We start from the raw sequence: 19,479 nt of genomic DNA, 5'->3' as shown, positions 1-19,479 counted from the left end.
CCAGCGTTGTACTCCTTTTCAATCTCTTGGAAGAGCATGACAGGATCGCAATCAACAAGTAACCGTCGGTGTGATTGGAGCTCTTACGCTTCTTTGAGCGCTCTCGTTTCTCACGAGAGCTATCAGAAGACGCAGAGTCTGAGTTATCAGCCTCTGACTGCACAGAAACGTCACTTGAGCTCGATCTTGATGATGGCGATGCTGAAGCATCGGACGAGTCGGAGGACGATGACTCATCGTCACTACTTTCACGAGAGTCGTCTGAGCCTTGAGAGGAGCTAGTCGATTTTTGGACGTGGCGTATCGGCCTGTTTGGGCTCATAACCTCTTGAATAGCTGCTATAGCGTAGAAGAAAGATTTGAACGCTGGATGGAGGGGCAAAGCCTCCGGGATCTTGGACACGACGCTTGGTGGGGAGGTGGAGCTTTCACGAATGAAAAAGACTCTCCTCACAAGCCTCGTGTCCTCACTGATCCTACATACATTATATATAGCATTCTAACTAGAGAACCTGATCTTATCTAAGGACGTGAGCATAAGACTTAGAGGAATTATCCGACAAACCGAACACGGCCTTAGTTATCGCCTTACAGCTGTCCTGTGCAATGCGAATATAGTGTTTGCATAGGACAGGAGCAATACAATACCATTTCCCCATTAGATTTCTTAAAAAGAGACCTATCTTATTTCACACCATGAGCTCGGTATTACAGTTGACAGGTCATTCTATACCACCTCAATAAAAAATTACAAGCCAGCTAAACGAGGCATTCCGTCTTAAATGAGGCACCAACACGAGGTAAATGAGGCTGGCATTTTGGAGTACCACTAGGTAGTCTTCAGACATTATGTCTTCGACCGACTACGCTATTTCGCTGACCAGTGTACAGGCCGCTGCAAAGCGAATCAATGGCTTTGCGCACCGCACACCTGTGCTCACGTGTCATGCGCTTGAGTCTATCGCTGCGGGAAATGGATCTCCCCAGCGTCTGTTCTTCAAGGTATCCAATATCCGTCGAATTGTTGTTGGCAGAGTATTGAGCTGTGTCGCAGTGTGAGAACCTTCAGAGGGTGGGGGCGTTCAAGTACCGCGGTGCATTAAACGCCGTCAAGAAGTATCTGCAGGAGAAAGGGGAGAGTGACAAGACAGACACGACGTTCGTCACGCACTCGAGTGGGAACCACGCGCAGGCTTTGAGTCTTGCGGCCAGGGATGCCAACTGCAAGGCTGTGATTGTCATGGTGAGCGCTATCAATTGTGGACAATATGCAAAGTACGTTTCTAACCGGCACGCACATCGCAGCCCAACAACTCGCCGAGTGTCAAGCAGAACGCCGTTCGTGGCTACGGCGCTGAAGTGCTGCTGTGTGAATCGACCAATGAGGCACGCGAGAAAGCTGCAAATGACGTGGTGGAGGCGACCGGAGCTCGCTTTGTGCACCCGTCGAATGACCCTGACGTCATGAGTGGACAGGGTACAGTCGCACTGGAGCTGCTGGAGCAGGCTAAACAGGAGTATGGCGTCGAGCTGGACGCTATCGTTGTGCCAATTGGAGGTGCAGGACTCTGCTCTGGTGTAGCCATGGCTGCAAAGGTAACTCGTGCTTGTGTGTGACGTACTAGAAGGAAGCTGACGCTGGAATTGACAGTCTATCCAGCCCGGTATCAAGGTCTTCGCCGTGGAACCCACGGGGGCTGCTGACGCCTACAATTCCTTCCAAAAACGCCAGCTGACAGGCCATACTGGTCCTGTGAATACCGTGGCTGACGGCCTTCGGACGACTCTGGGTAAGAGAGCGCTGAGACCCTGCGGAAAATCTCGCCAACTGACGCGGTTATGGTTGTGCCAGGCGACAACAACTGGCCGGTTGTGCGCGACTTCGTGGACGAGATCATACTCGTCTCCGACGACGACATCGTGTCAGCCATGAAGCTGATCTGGGAACGCATGAAGTCGGTAAGGATCGCTCGTTGTTATGCAGACACACAGGACAGTATTGACCTGTGCGCTACAGGTTGTCGAGCCCAGTGGAGCAGTAGCGGCGGCGGCCGTCCTCGCACACAAGCTACCAGCGGGAATCACCAACGTTGGTATCGTGTTCTCGGGTGGAAACGTGGACCTGGAGAAGCTGCCGTGGACGTCAACCTAAATGGGACGTTGTTCAGCAGAACTTTTGACCAAGTTGAAGTCTACAGCTCCACTTCGACCTTAACCAATACCAAGGTGTTACAAGATGTCTATACCAAAGTGTGTCTTGTTTTGCTGACACACAAACCTCCTTGTAATGTGGGGGAGTTCTCTAATCGAAGAAGTAATTGAGCGCAACGAAGATGCCAACACCCCAGACCCATCGGGGAATACCGAGACCATTGCCACTCTTCTGCACTTCTGGCTCTGGAGTTGCGACGTTACGCAGTTCTTCAGCCGCTGCCTTGTCGTCCGTCGCCGAGTCGCCAGCCTGCGACACAGTATTGTGTTTCTCCATCTTCAAGCGCTTCCTGGCTGCAGCAGGGATCGGGTCGCTCTTGACGACCTCCGGACGACGACGCGAGGACGACGCCACCTCGCCTTGCAGTTGACGCATGTTCAGCAGAATCGCTTGGTTGCTCTTGAGCAACTCCACGCTCAGTGCGAAGTTCTCGCGGGCCAAGTCGTGGTGGAAATATTCTCCAATGGCACGACATCCGTTGAGGAACGGTGGGAACACCGAGTGCATGATCTCCACGAAGTCGCACACTGTCATCGTAGGGAAGAAATACGGAGGCAAGCGTCCGCCGCCGTAGATAAAGTTGAGCTCCAGTACGAAGCACAAGACACCGGCAGCCAGCGACCACGCTCGCGCCTCCTTGGCCTTCTCACTCAGCGTCAGGATGAACGTGAGTACAGCCCAGATGGCGTAGAACGTCAGGGAGCCCACGAGCGTCTCGATCTGCAATGACCACAGGTCCTTATCCACCGCACTTTCGCCGAACAAATCGTACAGTGGACGTTTATTGGCGTCTCCAAGAACCTGTAGCAATATACGAACGTCAGAACCATCAACCAGCGTCTACAACTGGTCTAAATCGTACGTCAAAGGCCAATCGGAGACGGTTAAAATCTTCGGAGGCGGTGGGCGATGGGTTTTTATCCGGATGAAGCTCCACTGAGCGCTGACGGAAGGCACGCTTGATGTCGGTATAGGAGGCATCACGGCCCACACCCACGAGGTGGTAGAAGTTCTCCTCTTGTGCGTATAAGTCCATACCCTGTGATAACGTAGTGGTAGACGGTAAGACGGCATAGTAATTTGCAGTGTATTGCTGAGTGGTTGGGACGTACGATGGTGACGGCGGCGATGGCCACGAGGAAGGCGACGGCGTAGATGAAGCCTCGGCGTTTGGAGAAGCGTCCAGGCTTGAGGATCCAAGAAATGGAGGGCGAGATGATGAACATCTGCACCAGGATGCCCTGGGACGAGTCGACCTTGCCCATGGCTGATGAAGATTCTTTGGTGGCGGTCGAGGTAGCGCGTTCGTGGACCTTGGTGAGCTCTTAACTACGGACAGCGTCGTCGTGATGAGCAACAACTACATGCGGATTGGTCAAAACAAGCTTTTAAGAGTGGTCTGTTTTACACCAATGAATATCGATTCAGTCATAATTTGCTGTTCCTCGATCGAGTGACAGCAAATATTAGGGACCCGCGCGTATGATCCAGTATTACCGATATATAGGTTCACGTGTCCTTTGCATATTTTACTGAGCCCAAAATGTGAAACTTCAACCCTTGACTCACAGTTTTAAATAGCAGCTGTCCAATAGCTGAGAACCTGTTGCTGCAACCTCGGTTTTACCCGACAATTTTTGTGGTAAGCATTTGTGGCACAAATGCATTGGATTGAGCCATTATTAAGACACGTACTTGTACATCTATTCTTTGATTACAATCGGGGGTGCTAGAGACTACTACGTAGACACATTCATCTATTCTTTGCCACGTTCGCCAGCCAACCCCACCGAAGGCTTGAAATATTCTACCTTGACCATTTGTTTAATACAGTAGTAGCACATTTGCGTTTGGGAGTACGAGAAGAACACGTTGAAGAATTAATACATGTATTGCATCCACAAAAGCTCTCCCAACATTCGGCTTTGTTTCGCATCAACTACAGTACGTTTATTCTCAGCATGAAGAGTTCCGAAAGGCAATGAGGCAGAGCATCAATCTCGAGGTACCGTTATCATACCAAATGAGGATTATCACTCACGGTTTTTCTGGATTCGTCACGGTCCTGGACCCGTGAGTCACGGAGCTCTTCGTCAAGAGATATTTCGATGAACACAGGGGGGAGGGGGGGGCAAAGAAGAAAAATGATCCGTTCATACTAATGTACCGGTACAGGCAAAGCTCATACTGTGAGCCTCGTTGGCAAACGGTGAGACGTACATGACAAACAAGCACTGCAAAGTGTAGCCAACTGTTCACGCAAACAACCAGGAGATCTTTCCAAATATGTACCAAAACATCGGTACATTTATGCCACTGCTCGGCCAGCCATCGTTGACACCCCTCATATCGCATCTGTTCAAACCAGACTCACGTCGCCGTCCGCCCTGTACGATGGCGCAAGACTCGGCTGCATCACGCTCGCTACCCGAGCGCATCTCGTTCCCCGATGAGGAGGTGAAGATCTTGGCGCTCTGGGAACAGCTGGACGCTTTCCACAAGTCTCTGGAGCTGTCCAAAGACCGTAAGCCTTTCACTTTCTACGACGGTCCGCCTTTCGCCACGGGTCTGCCACACCACGGCCACATTCTAGCCGGCACCATCAAGGACACGGTCACGCGCTACGCCCACCAGACAGGCCACTACGTTGAACGTCGCTTTGGTTGGGATTGCCACGGCCTCCCCGTCGAGAATGAGATCAACAAGAAGTTGGGCGTCACCACCAAGGAGCAGGTGCTTGAAATGGGCATCGACAAGTACAACGCCGAGTGTCGCAGCATTGTGCAGCGCTACACGAGCGAATGGGAGCGTGTCGTCAAGCGTATTGGTCGCTGGATCGACTGCGAGAACGACTACAAGACGATGGAGCCGTGGTACATGGAGTCGGTCTGGAACGTCTTCCGAACCATCTTCGACAAGGACCTGGTGTACCGTGGGTACAAGATTCTACCGTACTCTACCGCCTGTACTACGTCGCTCTCCAACTTCGAGGCCAACTTGGACTACCGTGACACCCCCGATCCTTCGGTAGTCGTCAACTTTCCTCTCGTCGACGAGCCGGACGTCGCGTTTCTGGCCTGGACTACCACCCCATGGACTCTACCGTCCAACTTGGCGCTGTGTGTCAACGAATCATTCGACTATGTCAAGATCAAGGACGTGAAGAGCGAGAAAATGTACATTCTGGGCGAAGCGCGGCTGTGCCAAGTGTACCCAAAGATGAGCAAGAAGGGCTACAAGGGAGGAGAGTTCGAGGTCCTTGAGAAGTTCAAGGGAGCGACGCTAGTAGGCAAGAAGTACGAGCCTCTGTTCGACTGCTTCAAGGACTGGCCCAACGCCTTCCGTGTGCTCTCGGATAACTACGTGTCCGACTCTGGTGGTACCGGTATTGTCCACCAAGCTCCTACGTTCGGTGAGGACGATTACCGCGTCTGTGTGCGTGAAGGTGTGGCCGACAAGTTCACGCTCCCGGACCCTCTGGACGACAACGGCGTGTTTACGGACGAGGTGCCGCTAGTTAAGGGACTGCACGTGAAGAAGGCGGACGACGTTATCTGTCAGGAGCTCAAGACTCGCGGTCGTCTCGTCTCCAAGGGCACAGAGGTGCATAGCTACCCGTTCTGCTACCGCTCGGGCACGCCGCTGATCTACCGCGCAATCCCTGGCTGGTTCGTCAACGTGGAGCGTATCCGCGACCGCATTGTAGCCAACAACAAGCTCACGTACTGGGTGCCGAGCTTCGTGCAGGAGAAACGCTTCCACAACTGGCTGGTGGACGGTAAAGACTGGAACATTTCACGTGGTCGCTTCTGGGGAACACCACTGCCGTTGTGGGTGAGTGACGACTATGAAGAGGTGGTGTGTGTGGGCTCCATCGCAGAGCTGGAGGCGCTGACGGGCGAGAAGGTGACGGATCTGCATCGCGAGTTCATCGACCACTTGACAATCCCGTCCAAGCAAGGCAAGGGCGTGCTGCGTCGTGTCCCCGAGGTGTTTGACTGCTGGTTCGAGAGCGGCTCCATGCCGTACGCTCAGCAGCACTATCCGTTCGAGAACAAGAGCAAGTTTGAGGCCAATTTCCCGGCGGATTTCGTGGCGGAAGGTCTGGATCAGACCCGTGGATGGTTCTACACTCTGATGGTGCTGTCCACGGCGCTGTTCGACACGCCAGCGTTCAAGAACCTCATTGTGAATGGCCTCGTGCTGGCTGAAGACGGTCGCAAGATGAGTAAGAGCCTCAAGAACTTCACCGACCCAGAGGAGATCCTGCAAAAGTATGGCGCTGATGCCCTGCGTCTGTACCTCATCAACTCGCCGGTGGTGCGTGCTGAGCCTCTGAAGTTCCAGGCGCCCGGCGTGCTTGGAGTCATCCGCGAGATCTTCTTGCCGTGGTTCAACTCGGCTCGTTTCTTCGCGCAACAGGCCACGCGCTTGCAACTGGAGACTGGAGCGGCCTTTGTTCCCGACCGTCTTGCCGCCTTGGCCTCCACGAACGTCATGGACTCGTGGATCATCGCTGCGCTGCAGAACCTCATCAAGTTTGTGCACGAGGAGATGAAGGCCTATCGTCTGTACACTGTGGTGCCGCGTCTCGTTAGCTTCATCGGCCAGTTGACCAACTGGTACGTGCGTCTCAACCGTCCTCGCCTCAAGGGCAGTGCTGGCAGTGCGGAGGCTGCAGTGGCGCTCTCGGCGCTGTACGAAGTAGAGTACAACCTGGCCAAACTCATGGCTCCCTTCACGCCCTTCTTCACCGAGTACATGTACCAATTCCTGCGTCAGTTCCACCCGAACGTAGTGAACGGCGACGGCAAAGACCTGGCTGAAGACGCGGACGGTGTGTCCCCCAGCGTCCACTTCCTCATGCTGCCGGACTTTGACGCCAGTCGCGTGGACGAGCAAGTGGAAGTGCTCATGAAGAACCTGCAGTCGGTGGTCGAGATGGGGCGCGTCGTACGTGAGCGTCGCACCATCTCGCTGAAGAACCCCGTGAAGAAGGTCATTGTGGTGTCCAGCGACCAGAAGACGCTGGACGGTCTGCGTCGGCTGGAGACGTACCTACACGACGAGCTGAACATGCGCGACCTCGAGTTCTCGACGGACGAGAAGGAGTGGTGCGTGCTCAAGGCCGAGGCGAACAGTCGAGCGCTGGGACGTCGTCTGGGCAAGGCGCTGTCGGCCGTGAAGAAGCAGATCGCGCAGATGACGCACGACGACGTGGCTGCGTTTGTTGCGAGTGGCCGTGTGACGGTTGACGGCCACGAACTGACCGGCGACGACCTGTTGGTCAAGCGGGAGTTCAAGGGCGACGCGAAGATCTTTGAGGCGGATGTGTCGCCCCAAGGAAACCTCATGGTCATCATTGACACGCGTGAGGACGAGGAGCTGAAGATGCAGGGATGTGCACGTGAAGTCATCACGCGAGTGCAGAAGCTGCGGAAGAAGGCGGGACTGGTGGTGCAGGACAAGATCCACGTGTACTTTGAGGAGAAGGGAGGCGACAAGGGCCCCATCTCTACGGCCGTCCAGACGTTCCTGTCGATGATCTCGTCCACGTTGGGCACGTCGCCTGCCCCGCTGTCTCTGCAGCCTCCGCACAGTGTGCCGATTGTGGCGGAGGACGCGCAGTTCGCCGACTCGAGTGTGAAGCTCGTGGTGGCTCGTCCTGCCGTGCTGTTTGCGTCTCATGACGTGCTGAAGAAGCACGAGGCGACTGTGCCGGTGGAGCAGCTGACGGCGTACGTTGCGTCGATGAAGTACGCGGATGTGAAGGCTGCGCTCGAGTCTGCGGACGCTGCGGTCACTGTGCGCACGGCAAGTGCGCAGGTGGCGCTCAAGGCCGACGTGGAGGTTTTCTTGGACGCGAAGGCATTCGCCAAGGCATCTGGCAAGACAGAGCTGGCGTGGCTCGCCAAGGAGGCGTAAGGAAGCCATAAGAGAGACTTGGTCTCGCTCTTAGATAACTGCGTGTAAGGAAAACACATTGATCTTGTCATAATGTAGCTATCTTTCATTGTGTCAAAATGGATACTTCCAAGGTGATGACGGTCAATGGTGATGATGGGGATGTTGAGCATGTTGAGCTAGTGTTTGCACACGCGTTTGGTGTATTATTTTTTCTCATAAGTTTAACAAGGACTAATGTTCGTATGATATGCTGGTCTGACTGGCGTTCGTGGCTTCTTAGTAGTCGGCGTACGCGTCTGTGTCTGCAGGCTCAGGAAGGTGCTCAACAGCGGGGCTAAAGCGGTGCGACAGCCAGTCGAAGGACACCAGTACGATACCAAACTGTGGCGCAATGCGGGTCACTCGAGGCCCCCAGCCGGAGAAGAGCGCGCCGACGCCGCCTTGAGCAGTCACCTGTCTGTACGTGTTCATGAGGCCGTGGACCGTGGCGTCACGCGACTGCATGCGTGTCTTCAGTAGATCCAGAGGCGTCGACAGGAAGGCAGCGGGAATTCCAGCCGTCGAGGCTGCGACCATCGACCAGCCGAGCGACGTGCCGTCCTGCACTCCCAGCTGCGTCTTGGCCATATCGTACAGCGTGAAGTACGTGGAGGCGAACATAACGTCTCGAGAGAGGCAGGCTGTGTATCCTCGGTAAAGACCCTGCATTCCCAGCTCGCGGATGACTCCGAGCGGCTTCAACGTGCTGTCCAGTTGCATGCGCACCTTAACGACTTCGACAGGGTTCATGACAATGGACTGCATGACACCCGAGACAGCCGCAGACGTGAACGAGGCCTTGAACTCGTTGGGCTTGTCGAAGAAGCTCTTGACAAACTCACGCGTAGCGAGGGACACAGCCTTGTCCGGAATGGTGCCGCAAAGCTGCGGGCCCAGGCCCTTGTAGAAGGAGCCAACACCCTCCTTTCGGAAGATGGTGGTGAGCGTCTGCACGGCGCTAGTGGCTACCCGGCTGTTCTGCATGCGCGTCTTGACCACGTCCACGGGGTACACGGCGATGATGCCGCCCATGCCGGCGGTAGCGCCAATCCACATGCTCTGGAAGATGCTCTGCTGGTGCGCGCGCGCCACCTTGGGAGCAGCCGCGAGCAGCTCACGCGTCTTGTGCGGACGCAGCTGGGCCAGATTGGACGAGGACTCCATTGAAGTTGGCGAGGGCGTAAATGAGGCGGGTGTCCGGGCGTTGCTTTGCGCGCGAGGATGCCAATTGCAGAGTGACGCGCGTCCTCTGAATCGCGGCTCGCGAGGTGGCGTGCACCCCATCTCCTGGTTCCGGAGCGTCATGAGCCTGCGCGGCGACGTCATTTACATAATTCAGTAAAAAGCTACTTCAAACTGCACAAAAACGAACACCACAAATATTTTAGCCTTCCATATTTAAAGAGACTCCTTTAAGGAAATTCGATTCAAATTTGTTTTCTCGTACCTCTAATACATAATTAACTGTAGCAAAGGCACAAACGGTGAGATGTTTTCTTTAAGTATTTTTTACTGAATTAAGTTAGCTGCCTAATTTATGAGACACGCATAAAAATGTTAAACATCTTTTATCCCCTAAAAGGTCGTAAATAAGCTAATTCCAAATGAAAATGACGCGATTTGCATGAGGTTCTTTGCTGGCCAGTGGCCATGCGAATCGCTTGGCATTGCGATCGTCGGCACGGATACCGACCGGCGCTCTGCACCCTTTCCTGGCTCAAGAGCTGAAGAGATCCTTGCCGTCGAAAATGGTACCGCCCGGCAGTCGAGAGTCGACGAGTCGATGCGTGGAATGAAAGAAAAGGGGTAAAGCCACGAGACGAAATGCAACTTGCATTTGCAAGGTTTGCTGCAAAAATCGATTCCCGGCTGTTCCGGCTGTTTATAGTGAGCTTTGTGCTGCTTCGTTAAGGAGCTGGCGTGTTCGAACAAGCAAGTCTGCCAGAGGCAATTGGTAATGAGCCGTTGCCAGCGAACAAGTACAGCAATTAAAGCCTTCGTTACGACGAGAAGGAAAGCCAAGCAATAAACCGCAAGCAGGATATTTTTCCGATTTCGCTGCGATTCGAGGGGGTAAGCGCAGGCAGCGCAATGTTGGCAAAGACACTGCGAAGTGGTCCTGGCGCGTGCAGCCATCCAAGCAACCACGTCAAGCATCCACTGACTGGCAGTGACTGCCACTCACTCAGTGAGTGGATGCCAGGTTGCCAACCTGGTTGGGCGAGCCTCATCCCCGTCGAGGATGTGTCGTTCCTCCGCCCGCTACTGTACCGTGTGACTGAAGTGCAGTCGGGTGCTCGACTCGGTTCATCCACCAACGCAAGACAGGTACATGCACGGTAAGCGGTCAAGGTCGAATCGAGGCGCACACCGAAATTATCGAACTAGCGTTTTAAACAATGACTTTTAGCAGACTGTTACATTGGCGGACTCTCGTCCGCGATATCGTCAGGTGCAGATTGCCGCCTGGCGTGAGGGCGGTTTCCGCTATGAACTGCGGAGGTGACGCAGGCGAAGTGCCAACGTGGATTGACGCAATTCGTGCCAAATTAGAGAGCCCGACGTGAAACGGCATTTTCGATGTAGCGAGCTTCGGCTGTAGAAAGTGGCAACGAAGAGGCTATTAATAAGGAGAAGAGAAGATTTAGAAGTGTATCAATGTCAAAACACTGGAAACACTCTCACCGACCTCGTTGGCAAACGAAGATGAAATTTCCGATTTATTGTAGGATAAGTCTTTTTGTGACGGAGACCCCAGCCCTTTGTAGTAATATATGCGCTTTGCAACCAATTAGAAGCGAAAAACTAATATTTACACCAATCAGAGTCCGTTGTGCATAGGGGTAATTTATTCCGACTTATTTCCGGAAGTGTCCGTCATTTTTAAGAGCGCCAAAATAAGTTCTTATACTTAAACAAAGATGCTTTTGGATTTATCGGATAAGTATAACTATTGCCGGAAACCAACATCGATAAGACATCTTAACTTCTGAATTTACTATGAAGAGGGCGCCTCGTGGCCTCGACACGGCCGCTGGCACCGTCGGGCAAGAAGTGGCTGCTGTGAAGGTGTTCAGCGAGTTTTTGTGCTCAGCAGACCTAAACAGTGTTGCGCTCGATAAAATGCATGCATCTCTTGTAGCAACTACTAGTCTACCAATGCAGAACTTTTACTCACTTTTAACAGCTTTCTTAATTTTCCTACAGACCAAAAAAAGTAGCAAGTCTCGTGCTGCTGATGGTTATCTAGCCAAGGCAACTGCTCTGGGGTACTTCTCTTAGGTGGTAAATTTGCTAAGAGAGCGCTACAGTGATTCGCTTCAAGATTCGAAGCGTATCGCTAAAATTCGTGACAAGATGACGAGTGCGATTGATGAACGAAATTTGCGTGCGAATGTGCAGACAAATGATGCCCCAGGCTGTACTTTAAACGACCTATCCTTGCTAGTGGATCATTTAGTTGTCCATGCTGATGTTGCCACTGGGCTCAAGAACATTCATGACGGAGCTCTGCTTACGATGATGTGGCACACATTTGGTAGAGCGATTGACACGTGCTTTGCTAGAAAGCAACAACTATCGGTGGCAGCTTCTGGTGAACTATTTGTTCATATTGCGAGAATTAAAACCTCAGTCGTACAAGGTGTCTCTATTTACAAGTCTGCAGAACGCTGGGAGCAATGCATGCTCCATGCATTTGGCATGCTTTTTGTCTGCTACGATGAGCCGTTCGAGTACCTATTTCCGCTTGTTCCTCGGTACGCGGTGTCCAAACTTCCTGGCAGCCAGACGTACACACAGGAAGAAGCTGTAATATTCTGGGAGAGCCTGCAACACGATGTAGAAAAAGAAAGTGAACATCCGTTAAAACGTGAACGCAAACGTCCGAATATTGCAGGTTACGTTACCGAAGTTATGCGTGATTGCTTGAGGGAGATGCCGCAGGAAACGCGGCAGGAAGTGACGCCCAACATGACCAGCCATTCCTTGCGTCGTGGGGCTGCTGCATATGCTAACGCGTCTCCGAAGCTTGCGATCCAGTGGATATCAACACGAGGCGCGTGGCTGTTGGACTCGTTGACTAAAGCGTTTGCATACATAGGAGCAACGACTCGTGAGGATCAAAGTGTAGCAAAAGTTCTTGTGGGATATGAGTCGCCCGACTTACCTTTAGCAACTCCAAGCAATGAAGACCTGCAAGAGCGTCTCACAGTCGCGGAGTTTGGGCAAGTTATTACGCTGCGAAATCAGCTCTAGCAGCATGCCCTCGGCTCACCGGATCCTCGCCTAAATGTATCTGTTGAAGTGGCCAACGTAACCTTTGCAGTGCTGCTCATGCACATGGAGACGGTGTTAGCCACCATAAAAAACACAGCGTCGTCGCCATCGCACGTATCACGTTACCTATGCGAGCTGGAGCGAGGTATTGCTTCCACCAATGCAGCGCTTGGCTGCCATGTCTCAACAAGCACGTGCTGTGAATGTGGCTTGCACTTGGCGACTCGCTGGCGCACCACGAATCACTCGCAGCTTAGCCGCACCGTCGCTGGTAGCGAGTCACTGCTGTCGTCTACGTTGGAGAATGTGCTTGCTCAGCTGACATCAATCAACGATCGCATTGCCCGCATTGAAGACGCTGTCGCTGCTGTCACCGTCCGGACAATAGAGGCTGAATTGGGTCCTGGTTCCTCGGCTGATGGACCTGGGCAAGCTGTGCCTGTGGTAGCGGCTCCTGCGACGGCTTCAACACTGACTGGCAGCTTTTGAATTGGTATCTTCATCGCATCTGGGAAACAGTCAAAGGCAAAAAAGAGCAGAATAAACGTGCCGAATTTAAAGCCGCAGTGAATATCATGAAGGTGCTTTACCAAGCGCCATGCCAGATCCCAGCACAGCCGACACACTCCGATAAAGCCGCGCATGACGTCTGGAAGCACGCAGTCTGGGCCTTGGCCGGGTCGATGGATCGTACAGCAAATGAGCGTCTCCACAAATTCGACGGCAAAAAGCCGACATCCAAAGTATCGACTCTCCGAAAGCGATGGCACGCGCTGCAGTCGTCACATCCGGCTGCGTACCAAGCGCTTGCAGCGCAGTACCTGGGGCTGGTCACTAATGGCATCATCGTCGACTCCTGCACGCCTGTATCGCACCAATGGACCGCTTCTGACCTTGCGTAGCTAGCCTGCGTATTCAAACACACCACAACACACGACACAGCACAGATCAAGGTTGATCAGCTTGCCCACGGCTGGACTCGAGCCAGCGGCCTGGAGAAGGTGCCTCCCGCTCTACCCCTGAGCTACGCGGGCGCGAAACAACGACGACAGGCAGCGGAACCTACCCGTGGACGCTTAAACTCTTGCTTGGGGTCTCGAATGCTGAATGGGGGGAAATGAATGGCACGTGCCTCTTAGCATACAAATTGTAAGACATTCTATTTGCATACAAAAATCAAGTCTAATCCACCCTATACACTCTCGTCCGGAATAAATAATGATGTTGACGAGGAGGGCCTGTTTTTCCGGCATGCATCTGTGATTTGGTATGTGGGCCTTTCGGAATGGCTTCCGGATTCTGCTAATTACTGTAATAAGGCTCCAACGCAACACATAAGTTGGAAGTGTGATAAAATGTTTTAATGAAGATGACTTTCAGCGACGAGAAATAGAGAAAAGCTCGTACCTGGAATCGTTGAATACCACAAGAATCGTATACTACGTAGCACTTAAGTACTTCTGCATACTACAGTAGTTGATCTCTATCATCGAGACTCCAAGATAAATTATCTCTTAAACAGAAAGCGACACTTTACAATAAAGCACACCCCTCATTCACGGCGACCCCCGATTCTAGCTGAAGCTCACTGTGCACCTCAACAAGATGCAGCTTTGTGACAGAACAATCTCCAAATAGTGGCAGCCAGTCATCTGATCGTGACTTGCGACTCCAGTGATCATTGACCACCGTCCAAGTGTGAGCCACGAAACGGAAGCGCATGGGGTAATACAGAATCGGGGGGGGGGGGCATGATCCAAAATCCAGAGTTAAATTCTCTGGTAAAGCTGCGACTTTTGCGAATTCTCCTCTCGAATAAAAATACGCTGCCTATTGAATAGAAGCGCTCACTCACTGTAAATGAGGAAGTACACACTTATTATAATACAATAATACACTACACAGGACCTATAAAAACTGACATCCAAAATCCGAACACTGAGGGTGACACACCTGGCCTCCTACAATTTGCTGCATAGGTTTGCTGGATCAAAGGGGAAGACAACAAGTTGAGTTGGGCATTTACCTTGCGACCTATAGAAAATCTCTTTATAATACTCGTATATCAGTGTTAAACACTTCAAGTTGAAGTGTCTCCAATGATCTCCAGTTATTTGACAACGAATTAATGAAAACGGTTATTTACTATTATATTTGAAATATTAAAACTACTATCAAAAGTATAAATATATTTTTAATAATTTCGAAACCAGCCCACGTTGCCTACGAGTGGTGCGCGTGTGGCGAGGAGCTTGCTGTAAAGTATCGAGGCTGGATTCCAGCCGACCACTGATCCAAGAAACGTACTACGAAGTAATTTAGCTGACCCCGTGGCACAACGCACTGGAGTGATACTACAATTCCAAGGCTGTTGCTCAGCAGTCTAGATATCATGGATGAACTTGAGTTCCTTCCAATATCGAAAGCTCTACCGGTAGGCCCAATCGACGCCACCGATCAAACCTTGACTGATCCCAACAGACTGCGCGAGCCATCGCCCAGCTGGAAAGCCTCAACCGCACCTTTCCTTCTCTTCAGCCTGAAGTTCAGGCCATCAAGAAGCCCGTCAAAAAGAGAGGGCGTGATAATCACAGATAAAAATGGTCATTTCACAGAGGGTGCGTCAATTTCACAGATCGTATGTAACCTTCACAGGACATGCCTCCTTTTCACAGACCGAGGATCCCATCTGCCTCAAGGGAATATGTTACCTAACTTCATTAAAAAAAAAACAAACCTAAACAGTAATAAAAAGGAAGTCACAATCCAACATTCACCGCAGTGTTATACATACCGATAATCGAGATCGTGGTTTGTGCTGCTCTCACCTGCGGTTGCCTTCTGCGCCTTGCCGAAGGTGCGGGACTGTCAGCAAGGGCACCGCTAAGTCTTCGCCAACCAGTAGAAGACTTTCGACCTCTAGGACGTCGCATGCGAAGACCAGACGGTGTAGTTTTGCAGAATGTTCGTTGTCTTCCGCCGCCATATCCGATTTGCAACCGCGTGTTATCACTAACCAATCTGAGATACATGCTCCGAAGTGTTCCAAGTTTGCAATACAATCGAATCGGAACCTACTGAGAGCAAGAAAACGCTATACTACCTAGATACATCAGTATTCAAATATGAGGCCGATTTAGATCCTTGGGTATTACGAAGTAATTAATAAATGCGTATAACGACTATTTATAAATAAAGATGTTTTGTGTGTCGTTACGAAACGATTATTTACAAAGTCCTTGTATTCTCCATTAGCTAAAGAAACAAATGAAGTACGAGTGGAACTTTGTAAGCTCCTATGAAAACGAAGTGCAGCTAGAAGATTATCTCGACGCGCAGAAGACATGGTGTAAGAACAAGAGTCAGCTGGAGATATGCAGTGTTTGTGAATACAATCTCGACATTCACTTTATGCGCTATCGGCTTTTCATTTGCTCCGACGAAACTTGCAAGCTGTTAGGGTCGTGCAAGTGGGTCTTGAAAGCTCTGCAGTGTCATATCACCGATAAAATCAGTGTTTTTCAAAATTCACACCACTTGTCAGTCTCACCTGCATATCGTAAGCCCGGGGATCTGAATTGCGCAATGAAGAGATACATAAGAAGCCAGGCCGAGGTCGGATTGAAGCCGGCCGCAATAATGCACAAAATGGCTGTTGATTTGGGGCTGCCGCAGACCAATCCAAAAACACTTTTACCAAAAGTACAGTGTTTTGTACGCACGTACAGAAACAAAAGTAAAGTGGACAATGATTTCGTCGATGTGATGGTTGCAAACGCTGTTAAACATCGTTTTCGAGATGGCTGCAGCGAAACCACACCATTTACATTTGGATTTTCACTTGATAGCATTGGAGAAGCTCTAATTGGTAAAGGAACTGAAGATAGCCCTCTAGTTATTGGGTTTTCGACCAAATCACTGGTCAAGAGACTCGGTCGAGCATCTGAATTTATTTTTCACTTGGATGCCACTTTCAAACTTAATACTAGAGGTTTTCCGGTTATAGTTATGTGTCTATCAGATATGTGGAGACAATTTCACCCTGTGGCTTTCTTTTTAGTCTCCGATCTAAAGAGTCCCCAATGGACTCGAGCAATTCGGGTATTGCTGGATTTGTATTACGACATTTCATCACAGAGTGTATCGTTTGGATTCGTGATGATGGATGCAGATAATGCTCAACGAAATGCATTTGAAAGTGTGGCTGGTGCTATTCTCGCTTCAGATAAGCAGCCAACGTACTTGATGTGTTTCTTTCACGTGATGTCAAATGTTAGAAAACATACCGTGGGGTTCTCGGAGGCAAACAAGAGAATTGTATACAGACCTGTATACAAAATTCACTACGCGCGAACCTTGGTGGATAAACAGAGTCGAATCGACGATGCTCTGGAATCATGGAAGGTTAACACCGACTTGCAGTCATTCTCCGAGTATTTTTCGGCTCAGTGGCTGGAGGGGCGCTACAGTAAATGGCAGTGTGTGGAAACTCCGACTGGAATGGCAAAAACTAACAACCCGTGTGAAAACTTCAATCGCCAATTGAAAAACACTCATTCTATGCGCAGATTGCTTCATTTAAACCCTCTTTTCATGGAGTTACTTAAAGTGAGCCAGGCAAGATCAATTTTGACAGCTACTTTTGCGACATCGACACGGGCAGCACCCCCCATTATTAGAGACTTCAGAAAATTAAAGAGAGAGCGCCTTTTAACCATTACTAGTTCAGCTCGCATGAAAATTGCTTTTCTTCTGGAATCGGGGCACCGTATGGGAGAATTTCGTGTTCAACAACTAAAAGGAGCTCCTACCGATACTCGAAAAAAGAAAACAACTGAAGAAGAGATTGAAACCACAACTGACCAGGAGCTTGAAGCTGAAGAACAGTGTACTTTGGGATGGATTGTGACAGCTGAGAACGGACTTTGCGATTGTAGAACTATGTTCAAACTGGGCTCATGTGTTCATCTCATGGCTGTTAAAGACACACTAGGTATTTCGCTCGAAGAAAGATCCGCCCGTAGAGAAACCTTTCCGGATAAGAGACCCCACAAAAAACGAGGACGCTCAAAAGACGTTGGTCACGCTTTAAGTCTTTCTTAAAAAAAACAGTAAAACACCATACGTCTTTGAATCTTTTGAAATTTAAGATGTTGCCAAGCTTTTAAAAGAAGTGAGCTATGAAATCTCCATTCCATGCGCTTTCCCAAAAAATCGAACGGTACCTGTTAAAATAGGTTTATCGAGGTCCTCTGTTGTGGAAGTTTTTGTCATTTCATCTTGTGCGTCTTGAGCGGCCTCCTGATATTTCACGTATGCCGCGCTAATCCGCGACACTGCAAAATTATCGGAAGGTCCATCCGTATTAGGCTCGGGATCAAAACAGGTTATTTCGCTTATAGACGAAAAAACATCACTTAAGCTTTCAGCAACGGCGACGTAGGCCTCATCCGCGGTCGTTGCCCTGTCCTTGTACTTGGAAAGCATCACCGCATATTCAGCGCTTTTTATTGCAGCGTCTAACACACCCTTCAAACTACCAGAGTCGTACGCAATACTGAGGCGGACGATCTCTTCCTTGGATGCCACTTCAAAATAACGAGCCCGAGCTTTTAGAAATCGATATTTCTTATGCATATACGATGAAGTTCCATCTGAATTGATCTTTGGTGACTGTGAAGCTCGTTTTCGGGATTCATGTGTCGTGGTCGTTATTTGTGTTTTTCGTGATGAATTTATGTGTCTTTCATCCACAATGCCGGAGTCACATGGAGGAAAATCAGGATCATCAGTAGCAGCCATCATATCTCTTCGAGTCTCGACAGGGAGTGATAGCCAGGCCTCACGTAAGCGGGTACCCCCTCGTCCTACTAGCCATTTCGAATCGGCGATTTTAAGAGGTGCGCCTGTTAACAGTTTCCGCGATGAGGCTTGCAGTTTAGCGTAACGATTGCCATCCGTCTCTGCGAACTTCCAAACTGCTTCATGAACAAACATAATTCCGGTCTTTGTATTGAGATCTCTGAGGTAAATTCGATAATGTGGTAAAATCTAAAGGAAGATCATTCATCCTCATAGATTGCTATTGATAGTGCATTCAAGATAGCATGAGTACATGGAACATCTATTAGTGTACTTATAGGTTGTACAATTCTGCCGGCAGATATACGCGCACTGTAGCTAGAATAGTGAGACCCAGTACAAATCTGCCGGCACCTTTGACGGACACTTTGACTAGTATACTGACACCAAGTAGCAATCTGCCTGTAGTCAGTAGTATAGTGGCAGCAAGTACAATTCTGCCGGCAGATATACGCGCGTATCAGCTAGCATAGTGAGACCCAGTACAAATCTGCCGGCACCTTTGACGGACACTTTGACTAGTATACTGACACCAAGTAGCAATCTGCCTGTAGTCAGTAGTATAGTGGCAGCAAGTACAATTCTGCCGGCAGATATACGCGCGTTACAGCTAGCATAGTGAGACCCAGTACAAATCTGCCGGCACCTTTGACGGACACTTTGACTAGTATACTGACACCAAGTAGCAATCTGCCTGTAGTCAGTAGTATAGTGGCAGCAAGTACAATTCTGCCGGCAGATATACGCGCACTGTAGCTAGAATAGTGAGACCCAGTACAAATCTGCCGGCACCTTTGACGGACACTTTGACTAGTATACTGACACCAAGTAGCAATCTGCCTGTAGTCAGTAGTATAGTGGCAGCAAGTACAATTCTGCCGGCAGATATACGCGCGTATCAGCTAGCATAGTGAGACCCAGTACAAATCTGCCGGCACCTTTGACGGACACTTTGACTAGTATACTGACACCAAGTAGCAATCTGCCTGTAGTCAGTAGTATAGTGGCAGCAAGTACAATTCTGCCGGCAGATATACGCGCGTTACAGCTAGCATAGTGAGACCCAGTACAAATCTGCCGGCACCTTTGACGGACACTTTGACTAGTATACTGACACCAAGTAGCAATCTGCCTGTAGTCAGTAGTATAGTGGCAGCAAGTACAATTCTGCCGGCAGATAT

At 50.5% G+C, this 19,479-nt stretch overlaps 4 protein-coding genes and 1 non-coding gene across 5 annotated transcripts; 2 read left to right on the top strand and 3 right to left on the bottom strand.

Moving 5' to 3' along the window:
• Positions 1-696: 696 nt before the first annotated feature.
• PITG_08581 (serine racemase, putative) lies at positions 697-2,152 on the top strand (the record flags this gene model as incomplete). The annotated part of the gene is made up of 7 exons (XM_002903897.1): positions 697-705; positions 892-1,002; positions 1,055-1,243; positions 1,306-1,596; positions 1,652-1,790; positions 1,853-1,959; positions 2,018-2,152. The coding sequence occupies 7 exons, from the start codon at positions 697-699 to the stop codon at positions 2,150-2,152; spliced, it is 981 nt and encodes a 326-aa protein (XP_002903943.1).
• An 89-nt stretch (positions 2,153-2,241) lies between these two features.
• PITG_08580 (uncharacterized protein) lies at positions 2,242-3,477 on the bottom strand (the record flags this gene model as incomplete). Its single annotated transcript, XM_002903896.1, has 3 exons — positions 2,242-3,013; positions 3,075-3,251; positions 3,325-3,477. 3 exons carry the CDS (start codon positions 3,475-3,477, stop codon positions 2,303-2,305), a joined length of 1,041 nt encoding a protein of 346 aa, XP_002903942.1.
• Positions 3,478-4,606: 1,129 nt separating this feature from the next.
• PITG_08579 (isoleucyl-tRNA synthetase) lies at positions 4,607-8,137 on the top strand (the record flags this gene model as incomplete). Its single annotated transcript, XM_002903895.1, has 1 exon — positions 4,607-8,137. One exon carries the CDS (start codon positions 4,607-4,609, stop codon positions 8,135-8,137), a length of 3,531 nt encoding a protein of 1,176 aa, XP_002903941.1.
• Positions 8,138-8,395: 258 nt separating this feature from the next.
• PITG_08578 (Mitochondrial Carrier (MC) Family) lies at positions 8,396-9,463 on the bottom strand (the record flags this gene model as incomplete). Its single annotated transcript, XM_002903894.1, has 1 exon — positions 8,396-9,463. One exon carries the CDS (start codon positions 9,461-9,463, stop codon positions 8,396-8,398), a length of 1,068 nt encoding a protein of 355 aa, XP_002903940.1.
• Positions 9,464-13,400: 3,937 nt separating this feature from the next.
• PITG_27188 lies at positions 13,401-13,470 on the bottom strand. The gene has a single exon. It is a non-coding gene; the product is annotated as a tRNA-Val (tRNA).
• Between the last annotated feature and the right edge of the window lie 6,009 nt (positions 13,471-19,479).

Source organism: Phytophthora infestans, genomic scaffold (assembly GCF_000142945.1).
Source record: "Phytophthora infestans T30-4 supercont1.13 genomic scaffold, whole genome shotgun sequence".
NCBI lineage: Eukaryota > Oomycota > Peronosporomycetes > Peronosporales > Peronosporaceae > Phytophthora > Phytophthora infestans.
Note: the sequence above shows the minus strand (reverse complement) of the source record. Positions and strands in the feature narration are given on the sequence as shown.